We start from the raw sequence: 13,902 nt of genomic DNA on the forward strand, positions 1-13,902 counted from the left end.
CTTTCTTCGTATGTATTTCCTGAAAATTAGTCTACAGAAGTTCAAGTCCAATGTCAACAAATATCTTCTTTCATCTTCTCAACCTCCAAGCCAAGTACAGTACTAAGTACTATAGGTTCTAATACCTCTCGTGTTGGGGTTTACATAAAAAAAAAAAAAAAAAAGGTCTGGAGGCCACACTTGAAGAAAGACAACTTTTAGAAAGGGTTCAGAAAAGAGCAATTAGACAGCTTAGAGGGTACGTGATAGAAGCACCTAAGGCCCTGAAGAGACTCAGTAAAATGAATGATGGAGGTAATTTCCACTGGAAAAAGATAAAAGAAGCAGGGGACACAAATACAGAATTTTGGAAAGCTGGATCTTACAAGATCTTCATGCAGTATGCCGTTAATTGTTAGGTTGATAATTTGGTAAAGCTCAAAGTGGAATTGGACAGGCACTTTTTGATGATAGGAAGGTATAAATAATAGATTTTACTTTTATTATTATTATTTTTGTTTGGCTGATGAAGAAAAAGCCTGCTTTCTTGCATCATTTAGTCATTATGATACTAATACTATTCCCTTTTGCCCTTGTTTAAAATTCAAAACAGAGATGATCACATAGTGCAAAAAGAGACAATTTTGTGCTTAATTCACTTTTCAATTTTTAAACAATGACATGGGGGAATATATCTGATATCTTGCAAAGCTGGTGCGGCAACATATTCACTATATTCCGAATAAAATGAATAAGGTATTCAATCATATCTGTTTATGTTTTATGTTTCTATGATTTCTGTTTCTTTACTAGAATTTGTGAAGAAAACTTTTCTAAAAAAAAAAAATAACTTCAGTTATTTTTAATTGTCGGTTTATTGTATCTATTTGCTAAAATTTGGAAATAATGCAGAAAAAGCACTGATAGTTCAGACTTTTGTCAACTAGAGTCCTAGAATTTATCAAATTCGGGCTTTTACGGTGACACAATGTGGCCACATAAATCACTCTACATTTTCTTCCAAAACAAGCATTACAATTGAAATAAACTGCCCTAGTCTCAAATTTGTTATACAGTATTGTAAAGTGATTATGTATTTTATTGATAATAAAATAAATTAAAGAAAAACTATTTAGATATTTATTTAAATACATATAATCACAGAAATACACTACTGGTCATAAAAATGCCTTAGTGAAACATTTGACATTATGTAATAAATGGAAAAAATATACCAGCAGCAAACAAATATGGTTGTAATACCATTAGGTCTTCTCTCACAGATAGTATTTTGTTGATTCACCACTAACTTTTGTTGGTCCAGGAGCTTTTATTATTGCCTTGCCCCTGTCTGGTAGGGAGTGTATCAGATTCAGTTCATGGAACCAGACATGAACAATGGTTTCTTGCAATGTTATCTTGCTTGATCTCTTTAGCAGCAATTTTGTTCCATAACACTATGCAATTTTCAGTTGAGTAAAATCAGTACTATTTCATGGCCATGATAAAGATTTGCTATTGCAGTCTTGTATGAATTTATTTACCTAAAGATAAAAAAAAAAAAAAAAAAATGAAACAGTCAGTGTTTAAAACAAGTTGGATGACTGTTGTAGGGTTTTAGGTGCATCAGTGACTTAGACCTTATCGGACCATATATATTATGTCTGTAAATTGCATATGTTCTATGGCTGATTTTCTGTTTGCTGGAAAAAACCACACTACCCACACCCAAGACCAATTAACTCAGCCACAAAAAAGCTCATAATAATTCCCCATGTCATTGTCAGGATTTGAACTGAAGTCTTTTTATTTCCACCCAGTGTGGAAACACAGTGTTTATATTAAGTGTGCTATCTGCGAGAGGCTTAGTAGAAAAAATGAGATGGAGATAGACCTCCAATCTGAGTTGTGTAGGATTCTGGATTTTTCCAGCAGAAAAGATGGAGTACCAGTTGTCAGGAAATATTTCTTCTCCAAACATTTGTTACAGATAACAGCAAGGCGTTCATAGATGAAAGCACTAGCAAATTTCAATCTAAAGATAGGAATCGTTATTCCCAATGGAGTACTGGAAATGGCTGCCTTGACCATTTTTTTGCCAAGGTGACAGAAAATCTTTTATTTTGTTCAAAGTGATAGATGAAGTCAAACCAAGCTTCAAGATTCTCTGTTAGTTATGAGCAGCATCCTTTTGGAAGCAGAATATTTTTGTTGTAGGAGAGCCTTAAATTAAGAAAATTAAAAATTTTAACCTTTTTTAAACTTGCAAGGCACTTTCCTACTTGACTGTTTTAACAAGCAGGAATGTGCTTTGTGACATGATTGGGAGTTTGAATTTTTTGTTTCTACCTAAAGTACTTTTTTTATTTTAAACATGTTGAGTTTCAAATTCCACCAGTTTTGAAATGGACAAGCTGAAGTAGAATTTAAAAGTGTTTTAACAATAAAAGATAGCTACAAGGTAACAGCGGCTGCTGGTTCAACAGGAGCAGAAAAAAAGCAGATTCCAGGGGAAAAATTTTGCTTTTAGCCAGTGGGTTATTGATAGTTGGATCAAACTTCCATCTGTTAACAAGAGAGACTGCTTCTACAGGGATGGGATACAATTAAATAGAAAGGGTGCAAGAATATTTGCTGATGCTATCGAAGCAGCATTAGGTGGGTTGGAAAACTGCTAGCTTGGAGGGGGATACAAGGACTAATAGATTAACAGTAGCCACTGGCAGAGGTGAAAGTGATTCTTGCACTGCTTCTATTGAAATGAGCAGCAGTCTGGAAAACAAGATGCAGGGTATTTCGGAGACTGCTGGGAGTCGTTGTGGTACAAGTAAACACATGAGTTGTGTTAGGGTAGCTAAGAATAGGAACAGATGCATGTATACTTGCATGTACACCAATGCTAGGAGTTTGGTAAATAAATTTGATGAATTCGAGGTATTGCTCATGAACGGCAGATATTGTTGAGATATCAGAAACGTGGTGTCACACAGATATAAGGAATGCAGAACTGAAATTTGGGGAGTACAATGTGTACAGAAAGGATAGGCAGGGAGGAGGGGTTATGATATTTGTTAAGAAACACACAAAATCCATGTGAAGCCAGTCGACATCGCTGGATAGTGCAGTGTCGAGTCAGTTTGGTGTGACAAAAGTATTGGGAGATAATGGGGGATTTTAATTTCCCAGATATTGACTGGAATTTGTGGGTTGGTCACTCACAAACTTGCAAGGCTTTTGTGGATTTATTGGATGATTGTTTTCTACATCAGCATGTTCGGAATGCAACTAGAGGGAGTAATACCCTTGATCTGATTATCAGTAGTGATTCTTCATGCATTAAGAATCTGCAGATAAAGGAACCACTAGGTGGCAGTGATCACAATGTGCTGAAGTGGGATTCACTCAAAGAGATAACTACAATCAGGGGTTAACAGAAGGGTTTTTGCTTTCGTAAAGGCGACTACGGTGGTCTGAGACAGTACTTAAATTCTATATGGTGGGATCAACTGATGATGTTAACAACAGCAAATTCAAAATGGGAATCATTCAAAGAATTTAACTTGGAAGCTACTAGGCTTTACATACCAACTAAGAAATATTGTTCAAGGTTTAGGCCTAAGTGGATGTCAGATGAACTAATGAGACATATGGCAGAGGAGAAAAATGCATGGGATGCATATAAATTAATGGGTGACATGGAAGACTACGATAGATATAACCTGGGCTGTAATCAAGTCACAAAGGAGGTTAGGCAGGCAAAGGCAGATTATAAGAAATCCTTGGCAAAGGATGCAAAGAAAAAGAACAAAGAGTTCTTTACCTACGTAAACTCTAGAAGGAAAGGGGTGAATCAGATTGGTCCACTGGATATTGATGGTTCAACTTTTGATGATCCTGTTCAGGTGGCTAACAAACTAAATGAGTATTTTGCATCTACATGCACCCATGAGGAGTTATTCAGGGAGGGGAATGCCAGAGGTGAGTTAAGCTCTGGCAGTGAGCTAGATGATTTTGTAATAACTGAGAGGAAAGTGGAGGAGAAATTGTTGAAGATAAACATAAAAAAAGGCACCCAGGGTGGACGAAGTCTATCCAGTTATATTAAAGGAGGAAGCAGATGAAGTAAGCAAACCCTTAGCCATAATTATGAGAGCTTCTTTGGACTCAGGGGAGGTACCCATGGACTGGAGAGTGCAAATGAGACCCCAATTCACAAAGGAGGATCAAAGGGCAACACAAGTAATTATAGACCTGTTAGGTTAACTTCTGTTCGAGGAAAATTAATGGAGGCACGGTTAAAGAAGCACTGCAGGATTATCTAGACAAGACTTAAGTTATAGGTCAGACACAGCATGGTTTTGTTAAGGGAAAGTCTTGCCTGACCAATTTGATTGGATACTATGATGTGGTCACAAAGGAACTGGATGCAGGGAATAACTTTGATATCATATATTTGGATCTCAGAAAGGCTTTTGATACTGTTGCACATGGAAGACTGCTGCACAAATTGCAGCAGTGTGGCATTGGAGGCAAATTGCTGCTATGGATAAAGGGATGGTTGAGTGGGAGAAGACAGAGAGTGGTAATCAATGCACACTGCTCATTGTGGACTAATGTTATGTTATTAGTGGAGTCCTTCAGGGTTCAGTGTTGGGTCCATTGTTGTTTTCTGTATTTATAAATGATATTGATGATGGTATATCAAGCTTAATGTCCAAGTTTGCAGACGATACGAAGGTTGCCAGGGCTGTTAAAGACACTAATGACAGTACACTGCTGCAACGGGATCTAGAAAAGTTGAGCAGATGGGCTGAAAGGTGGCAAATGAAGTTTAACATTGACAAATGTAAAGTACTACATATGAGAAGCAGTAACCCCAGATTGACGTATAAACTCTGTGGTACTACACTGACAGTAGTAGAGAATGAAAAGGACCTGGGGGTGATTGTGTAGGCAGATATGAAGTTTTCTGAGCAGTGCAGACGGGCTGCAAGAGTAGCTCATGGAGTATTGTCAATGATATACAGGAATTTTTCCAGCAGGGATAAGGAAGTGATTATTCCCTTGTATAAGGCAATGGTCAGGCCACACCTAGAGTACTGTATACAGGTCTGGAGGCCTCATTTCAAGAAGGATGTAGAGCTGCTGGAACGAGTACAGAGAAGGGCAACAAGATTAGTGAATGGAACAAAGGGGTGCTCTTACGAAGAAAGGCTTAAGTTTTGCAAATTACAGTGTCTGGAGACTAGGCACCAGCGAGGTGATCTGATAGAGGTGTATAAAGCCTTGAATGGTTTGAGCATGCTCAATGCTGATGGGATTCTTCCTCTAGCTCAGAAAAATCACCTGAGAGGGCATAAACTCAAATTGAGGAAAGACAGATGTAGGATAGACTTGCGGAAATTTGCCTTTAGCCAGCGGGTGGTTGGTTGGTGGAACAGACTTCCATCCCTTGTAGTGGAGGTTGATAGCCTAAATAAGTTTAAGGCTCAGCTGGACAGGTATTTTGAACGAACAGAGGGGTGAAGTGGAAGTGGGTTTTTTTTTTTTTTTTTTTTGGCTGATGCTGCATAAGCTTGCTTTCTTGCATCAAATGCCTCTACTAATGCTAATGCTAATGACTAATATAAAGTGATTATCAAATAAGCCATGGCTTTTGCCAATGCTTGATAGCAGAATGAAGTGATACAGTAAACACTCAAACTTTTACCAAGTGCACACAAATAGATACCTAGCCTTTAGCTTTTGTTCATCTGTGCAGTATCTCAAAGCCCTTGGGCCATTGTAAAAAAAAATTCAAGAAATTTTGAAGGTTCTATAGCTTCTAATGACATTAAATCACTTTACATTTTCTAATCACTTTACATGACTACTCCGACATCGACCTTATATCTCTCAATTTTCTGTATTTAACTTGTGTATATCTGATGACTGTAATTCTTCTTGATCAATTTAGAATGACTTCATTTATTTATTGTACTGTACTGGTTGGAAAATGTTGCTTAGTTGCACCTGCGAGTTGCATGGCTTTTCTATTTTATAATATTGTTTAATTTCTCCATTCTTCCCTTTCTTTCCCTCTCCTCCTTTCTCTTTCTTTTTTTATTTATCTTATTTTATTTTTTGTTTTTTAATTTCGATATTTTGGACTGGAACTGCCTACATAATAGATTTAAAAAAAAAGTCTGTCAGTGCTGAAAAATCTCCGGAATTGAGAAACACTCCAGTATATTACCTGAGACACATCCTGTGATGATTCCCTTCTGAAGGCAACGAAGCTCAGTGAGGCACATGCTTACACCACACATGATCTTACAATAGTAGGAAAAACTGTTCTGTGAACAGCATTCATTGCCTTTTGATTTTTGTTTGTGTGTGTGTGTGTTTGTTGCATGGGGGACCATGTTACACAGCTGGTTAAGGATTACGCAATTAAAGTTCTTTCTTGTACAGTATTTTTCTTTTATACATAATGAACTCTCCACTTTCTTGCATCATAATTTAGCAATTGTGATTCCTTGTGCTTTATTCACAATATTCAGTATTCTTCAGTCTGTTAATTTTTTTACCTTAGCTGATATGAATAAATTGCAACACAAAACTTCTAAGAATGTACATTTTTATTTCATTTTTTCATGAATATTTTTATCATAGATATTAAAATGTTATTAAAAAATTCAACTCACAAAATCAGAGGTAATAAAAATAAGAACTCAATAAGTTTACATAATAATCTCCAGACCTACTGCATGAGCAACATGGTCTTGAAATTCAAAAAACAATGTGGTACAGCTAATCTATAAATTTAACAAAAAAAAAAAAAACTACCTTATTTTAGCCAATGCAGCTGCTCTACGTTCTGTATTTTGAAACAGTGCTCTTATCAATTGCTTTACTTCATCAGCAGTGAATTCTACAGCAAGTGGGCCTTTACCATCTGCCCAGCGGTCAACAATGTCCACCATATTTGCACCTAAAATCAATTGTAATTCTTTCAACTTTTGCCATTTGTGGACATATTTATGCACTGGCACGCTATTATATTCATTCTCATCTTCCTAGAAAGAGAGAGAAATGAAGCGGATAAGAACTCATTGAAGTACATCTTAAATAAAATAAAGAGAGAGATTTTCATTTAACATTATAATTGAGTTGATCTTAATACCATTAGGGTGTGGATTAGATATATCCTAAGATGTTAATTTGTTTTGTTGAATACCCAAGTTTTTGCAACTGATGGTGTCATGCTCAATATCTCCAGAAGCACAAACAAGAAAGTCCTCTTCATTTCTTTATTTATATAAAATAAACTAAGTACAGATATAAACTGATACAATTTTGTACCACATGTTATTCTTGGTTTTTCTGTTGAAAATCAAAGAATGACACAAGGAGGGAAACCTTACTTTCTATTTTAGCCAACGCAGCTGCTCTACATTCTGTATTTTGAAACAGTGCTCTTATCAATTGCTTTACTTCATCAGCAGTGAATTCTACAGGAAGTGGGCCTTTACCATCTGCCCAGCAGTCAACAATGTCCACTATATTTGCGCCTAGGGGTAGAATTTTTTTCAGCCTGGACTGTACTTGTTAACAGGAGAGATTGCTTCTACAGGGATGGGATACACTTAAATAGAAAGGGTGCAAGAATATTTGCTGATGCTATCGAGGCAGTGTTAGGTGGGTCGGAAAACTGCTAGCTTGGGGGGAAACAAAGACCAATAGATTGACAGTAGCCACTGGCAGAGGTGAAAGAGATTCTTGCACTGCTTCTATTAGAATGAGCAGAAGCCTGAAAAACAAGATGCATGGTATTTCAGAGACTGCTGGGAGCCATTGCGGTACAAGTAAACACATGGGTTGTGTTAGGGTAGCTAAGAATAGAAACAGGTGCAGGTATACTTGCGTGTACACCAATGCTAAGAGTTTAGTAAATAAATTTGATGAATTTGAGGTATTGCTCAAAACATCAAAGGCAGATATTGTTGGGATATCAGAGACGTGGTGTCACACAGATATAAGGGATGCAGAACTGCAATTTGGGGAGTACAACGTCTACAGAAAGGATAGACAGGATAGGAAGGGAGGAGGGCTTATGCTATTAGTTACGAAACACATAAAATCCAAGGAAGTGAAGCCAGTCAACATCGCTGGACAGTGCAGTGTCGAGTCAGTTTGGTGTGACATAAGCATTGGGAGATCAAAATTGAGAGTAGGAGTGTGCTATAGGCCTAATGACTCTAATGAGTATAATAAGAAACTGTACAGAGAAATAGAGTGGGCCAGTAAATCAGAGAGTCTTATAATGGGGGATTTTAATATCCCAGATACTGACTGGAATTTGGGGGCTGGTCACTCACACACTAGCAAGGCTTTTGTGGATTTATTGGATGATTGTTTTCTACATCAGAATGTTAGGGAGGCAACTAGAGGGAGTAATATTCTTGATTTGATTATCAGTAGTGATTCTTCATGCATTAAGAATCTGCAGTAAATGAACCACTAGGTGGCAGTGATCACAGTGTTCTGAAGTGGGAGTTACTCAAAGAGGTAACTACCATTAGGGGTAAAAGGAAGGGGTATTGCTTTCGTAAAGGCGACTACGATGGACTGAGACAGTATTTAAATTCTATACAGTGGGATCAACTGATGATGTTACCAACAGCAAATTCAAAATGGGAAGCATTCAAAGAACGTATCTTGGAAGCTACTAGGCTTTACATACCAACTAAGAAATATTGTTCAAGGTTTAGGCCTAAATGGATGTCAGATGAACTAATGAGGCATATGGCAGAGAAGAAAAATGCATGGGATACATACAAATTAACATGTGACACAGAAGCCTATGATAGATACAAGTTGATCTGTAACCAAGTTACAAAGGAGGTTAGGCAGGCGAAGGCAGATTACCAGAAATCCTTTGCAAGGGATGCGAAGAAAAACAGCAAAGAGTTCTTTACTAATGTAAACTCTAGAAGGAAGGGGATGAATCAGATTGGTCCACTTGATATTGATGGGTCAACTGTTGATGATCCTGCTCAGGTGCTAACAAACTAAATGAATATTTTGCATCGACATTCACACATGAGGAGTTATTCAGCAAGGGGAATGCCAGAGGTGTATTCAACTCTAAGATCAGAATCTTGAAATAACTGGGAGTAAAGTGGAGGAGAAACTGTTGAAGATAAACACAAGAAAGGCACCCGGGGTGGATGGGATCTATCCAGTTATATTAAAGGAGGCAGCAAAGGAAGTAAGCAAACCCTTAGCCATAATTATGAGAGCTTCCTTGGACTCAGGGGAGGTACCCATAGACTGGAAATGTGCAAATGTGACCCCAATTCACAAAGGAGGATCAAAGGCTGACACAAGTAATTATAGACCTGTGAGCTTAACTTCTGTTCCAGGAAAATTAATGGAGGCACTGGTTAAAGAAGCACTGCAGGATCATTTAGACAAGACTTCAGTTATAGCTCAGACACAGCATGGTTTTGTTAAGGGGAAGTCTTGCCTGACCAACTTGATTGGATACTATGATGCAGTCACAAAAGAACTGGATGCAGGGAATAACTTTGATATTATATACTTGGATCTTAGAAAGGCTTTTGATACTGTTGCACATGGAAGACTGCTACACAAATTGGAGCAGTGTGACATTGGAGGCAAATTGCTGCTATGGATAAAGGGGTGGTTGAGGGGGAGAAGACAGAGAGTGGTAATCAATGGACACTGCTCATCGTGGTCTAATGTTATTAGTGGAGTCCCTCAGGGCTCAGTGTTGGGTCCATTATTGTTTTCTGTATTTATAAATGATATTGATGATGGTATATCAAGCTTAATGTCCAAGTTTGCAGATGATACAAAGGTTGGCAGGGTTGTCAAGGACACTACTGACACTATGCTGCTGCAACAGGATCTGGAAAGGTTGAGCAGATGGGTTGAGAGGTGGCAAATGAAGTTTAACATTGACAAATGTAAAGTACTACACATGGGAAACAGCAACCCCAGAGCAACGTATCAACTCTGTGGTACTACACTGACAGTGGTAGAGAATGAAAGGAACTTGGGGGTGGTTGTGCAGGCAGATATGAAGTTCTCTGAGCAGTGCCGACGGGCTGCAAGAGTAGCTCATGGAGTATTGTCAATGATATACAGGAATTTTTCCAGCAGGGATAAGGAGGTGATTATTCCATTGTATAAGCAATGGTCAGGCCACACCTAGAGTACTGTATACAGGTCTGGAATCCTCATTTCAAGAAGGATGTAGAGCTGCTGGAACGAGTACAGAGAAGGGCAACAAGATTAGTGAATGGAACAAAGGGGTGCTCTTACGAAGAAAGGCTTAAGTTTTGCAAATTACAGTGTCTGGAGACTAGGCACCAGCGAGGTGATCTGATAGAGGTGTATAAAGCCTTGAATGGTTTAAGCATGCTCAATGCTGATGGGATTCTTCCTCTAGCTCAGAAAAATCACTTGGAGGGCATAAATTCAAATTGAGGAAAGACAGATGTAGGATAGACGTGCGGAAATTTGCCTTTAGCCAGCGGGTGGTTGGTTGGTGGAACAGATTTCCATCCCTTGTGGTGGAGGTTGATAACCTAAATAAGTTTAAGGCTCAGCTGGACAGGTATTTTGAACGAACAGAGGGGTGAAGTGGGTTTTTTTTTTTTTTTTTTTGGCTGATGCTGCATAAGCTTGCTTTCTTGCATCAAATGCCTCTACTAATGCTAATGCTAATGCTTAAAGTTTTGCAGCCCACCATGCTCACCAGTAAAAGCAAAGCGATGTATCATCATTTGAGTTGATCTGGGTCTATATATGCCACCCAGGTTGAAGCCTATCTGCATAATAATCATCTAATATGTTAATTTTGTATCTGAACTTTAACTGTGAAAGGACAATGTTTGCAAAAAGTGCAATTAAATAAAACACAAATTATAAATCTCAAATTAAATAAATTAGTAGGTTGCATGCATTGTGAACTGAAGCCATGGCTTTTGCCAATGGTTGATAGCAGAATGAAATGATACAGTGAACACTCAAACTTTTACCAAGCACACAAAAAGATACCTAGCCTTTAGCCTTTGTTCATCTCTGCAGCATCTCAAAGCCCTTGGGCCATTGTAAAAAAATTTCCCAAGAGATTTCGAAGGTTCCATAGCTTCTAATGACATTAAACGCAGAAGTTGAGAGTGCTTCCTAACCCCTGCCATCAGAGCTGCTTCTCCTTCTGCATGTGCTATAGCCATGTTTCATATAAAACCTTTAGCCCATCAATTTTTCCCAATTTTTATCAACTACAATAAAGTGATACATACACACTGAAAACTGTCAAATTTTTACCAATGGCATAACAGAATACTCAGCTTTTGACTTTTGTTCTTCTAAACGGAATATTTCCTTGGGTCATTGTTAAAAATTTCCAAGCAGTACATAACGTTCTAATTTCAACTAGAACAGTTTTACATGTCAGGCATGCTTACTGTTGAGTGGTATAACCAATTTGTCACCATGTCATGAGGCAATTTCTACTTACCAATGGCATAAGAGGATATGTAGCTTTTAACTTTCGTTCCTTTGTTTCTGAGTGCACCCCTAGGCTGTTGGACAAAAATTCCAATGAGATAAGCGAGATTGTAAGTCTAATAGAAACTGCTTTTCATCCAAAAGTGAGCTACATTTGCCAATTCTTGATATGATGACAGTGTCCTGATAACCAACAGCATACATAGCTTAATAAATTCAGCATATTTTTACATAAAACTTTTTCTTTTTTTTCCCCCTCAATGAAAACTACCCAACAAATGCAAATGACAATTTCTTTACAATTGCAATTTTGTGAACAATGAAAAATCTGACCTCTAAAAGCGATGGACAGGTGGGTATATTATAATGAAAGTGATCTGTTCCAATGAGTACATAGTGGGAGAGTAAGTTTGTTGCAGTAGGTAGTACTATTACATTTTCAGATTTTTACCAGGAACAATAGATTTCAGGTCCTTCTGAGTATGGTACCCCATATTCAGAAGCGTGCACGCACACGCACACGCACACACACACACAGAGGAAAACTCCGACTTACGGAAATTCGGCTTTACGTAAGTTTTTGCCGGACAGTGCAAACTTAAAAAAAAATCGTGGTAAAGTATTTTGCATCCCGTAGGAATAAATGGATATATTGTGAGAATATCGTAATGTGAACCAAATAACACATTGCTTTTTTTTTTTTTTTTTTTTTGTAATTCGTTCCAAATCCTTGGAATTCGAAAATTTCGCTATATTACTAAGCTATTTATCTCTCTAAAAAGGTCATATTTATAATGGAAATTGCACTACCTTTCATTGTTATCATATGTTCCCATTATAAGAATCAATTTTGAAGGGCTTTGTGATATTTTTCTAAACCAGTTTCTGGAGGTCATGACTGTAAAACAAAAACAATTTGCACTTTCCGGTTTATTGGGCTTTTCTGTTAGTGCATCTAATTATAAATGGGTACTAAACTCGATCTTATTGTATTGGCGATAATACCAATAACTGCAATTGTGTGGGTTTTTACATTATGGTGAAATGTGTTCTCCTTCATTGAAATCTTCAATCATATAAAAAACAAATTTTCAGAAACTTCTCTTCATTCCTAACCAACGAAACATTTAGACCAACAAAAAGTGCAAGTGGTGGTTGTGCCAGGAAACAAAACAAAATTGATTTAGAAATGAAGATGAAAATGATTAAGAAGTACGAAGCAGGACAAAGTTTGTCATCTACTGCAAGGGAATAAGGTCTCGCTGCTTCAACAGTGAATACTATTTTAAAGGACAGTGCACGTATAAAAGAACATGTCAAGGAATCAACACACTTAACACCAACAGAAATCAGATTAAGAAGCAAGAGCCATTGAATCTAATGACCATTCAAGTAAAAGCAAAAAGTATTTATAAAGATATTAAGGATAAGTACGGTGAACCCCAACCCAAGTTCATGGCAAGCAATGTGTGGTTTAATAGGTTCAAGCATCGCGCTGGTTTCCACAATGTTAAAGTATGCGGTGAAATCAACAGTGCTGATTCTGCAGCTGCAGAGAAATTTTGTGATGTGTTGGAAAAAATTATCGACGAAGGTGGCTATTCAATGCAGCAAATTTTAACGTTGACGAGATTGCTCTGTATTGGAAAAAAATGCCAGATCGAACATGCATTGCCAAAGAGGAAAATACAATTCCAGGTTTCAAGCATCAAAAGATAGAGCCATGCTCTTGCTTGGGACTAATGCAGCGGAAGATCACAGATTAAAACCATTGCTTGGGTACCATTCTGGAAATCCTCGTACATTTAAGGGCATCAATAAAGCCACTATACCTGTGCATTTCCGATCAAACCAGAGAGCATGGATAACAATATCTCCCTTTGAGGTTTGGTTTAAATGCTGCTTCATTTCTGAGGTTGAAAAATACTGTAAAGACAACAACATTCCTTTCAAGATTTTGCTTCTATTAGATAATGATCCTAGACAATCCTACGCATCTAGATGATTTCAATTCAAATGTGAGAGTCATATTTCTACAGCCAAACATGACTTCACTCATCCCTATGGATCAGGGTGTTATTTCGAATTTAAAAGCATACTATTTACGCACATTTGCTCAGGCATTGTCTGCAGTGATGGTGAGAAAAATTTTACTTCAAGAGACTTTTGGAAATCTTACAATATTTACCATGCCATCGTAAACATTAATAAGGCCTGAGTGGTGTACTTATGAGCTGAAGTTGTCGATTCTGGCAACGATGCTTGAGAGGTAAAACTTACTGACATTATGTCTGTCTCCTCTCTTATCTTGTAATTTTATAATTTTGAATTTTTTTTAAATTGCATGCTTTTGTAATTTTTCCTGAGCATGCGATAAAAAATTGAACAAATATAATA

General features: G+C 37.4%; 1 protein-coding gene across 2 annotated transcripts in view; it reads right to left on the reverse strand.

Annotated features, from left to right (window-relative positions):
- Positions 1–6,803: 6,803 nt before the first annotated feature.
- The window catches only part of Zw10 (Zeste-white 10 kinetochore protein), a 123,287-nt gene continuing 116,188 nt past the window's right edge, over positions 6,804–13,902 (reverse strand). For both annotated transcript variants that reach the window (XM_090368864.1, XM_090368863.1), the window contains one exon: positions 6,804–7,037. In XM_090368864.1, the coding sequence (XP_090224990.1) occupies positions 6,804–7,037 (234 nt within the window). The remainder of the gene's footprint in view (positions 7,038–13,902) is intronic.

This window comes from Mastigoproctus giganteus, chromosome 2 (genome assembly GCF_048544385.1).
Source record: "Mastigoproctus giganteus isolate SK-2022 chromosome 2, ASM4854438v1, whole genome shotgun sequence".
Lineage (NCBI taxonomy): Eukaryota > Metazoa > Arthropoda > Arachnida > Uropygi > Thelyphonidae > Mastigoproctus > Mastigoproctus giganteus.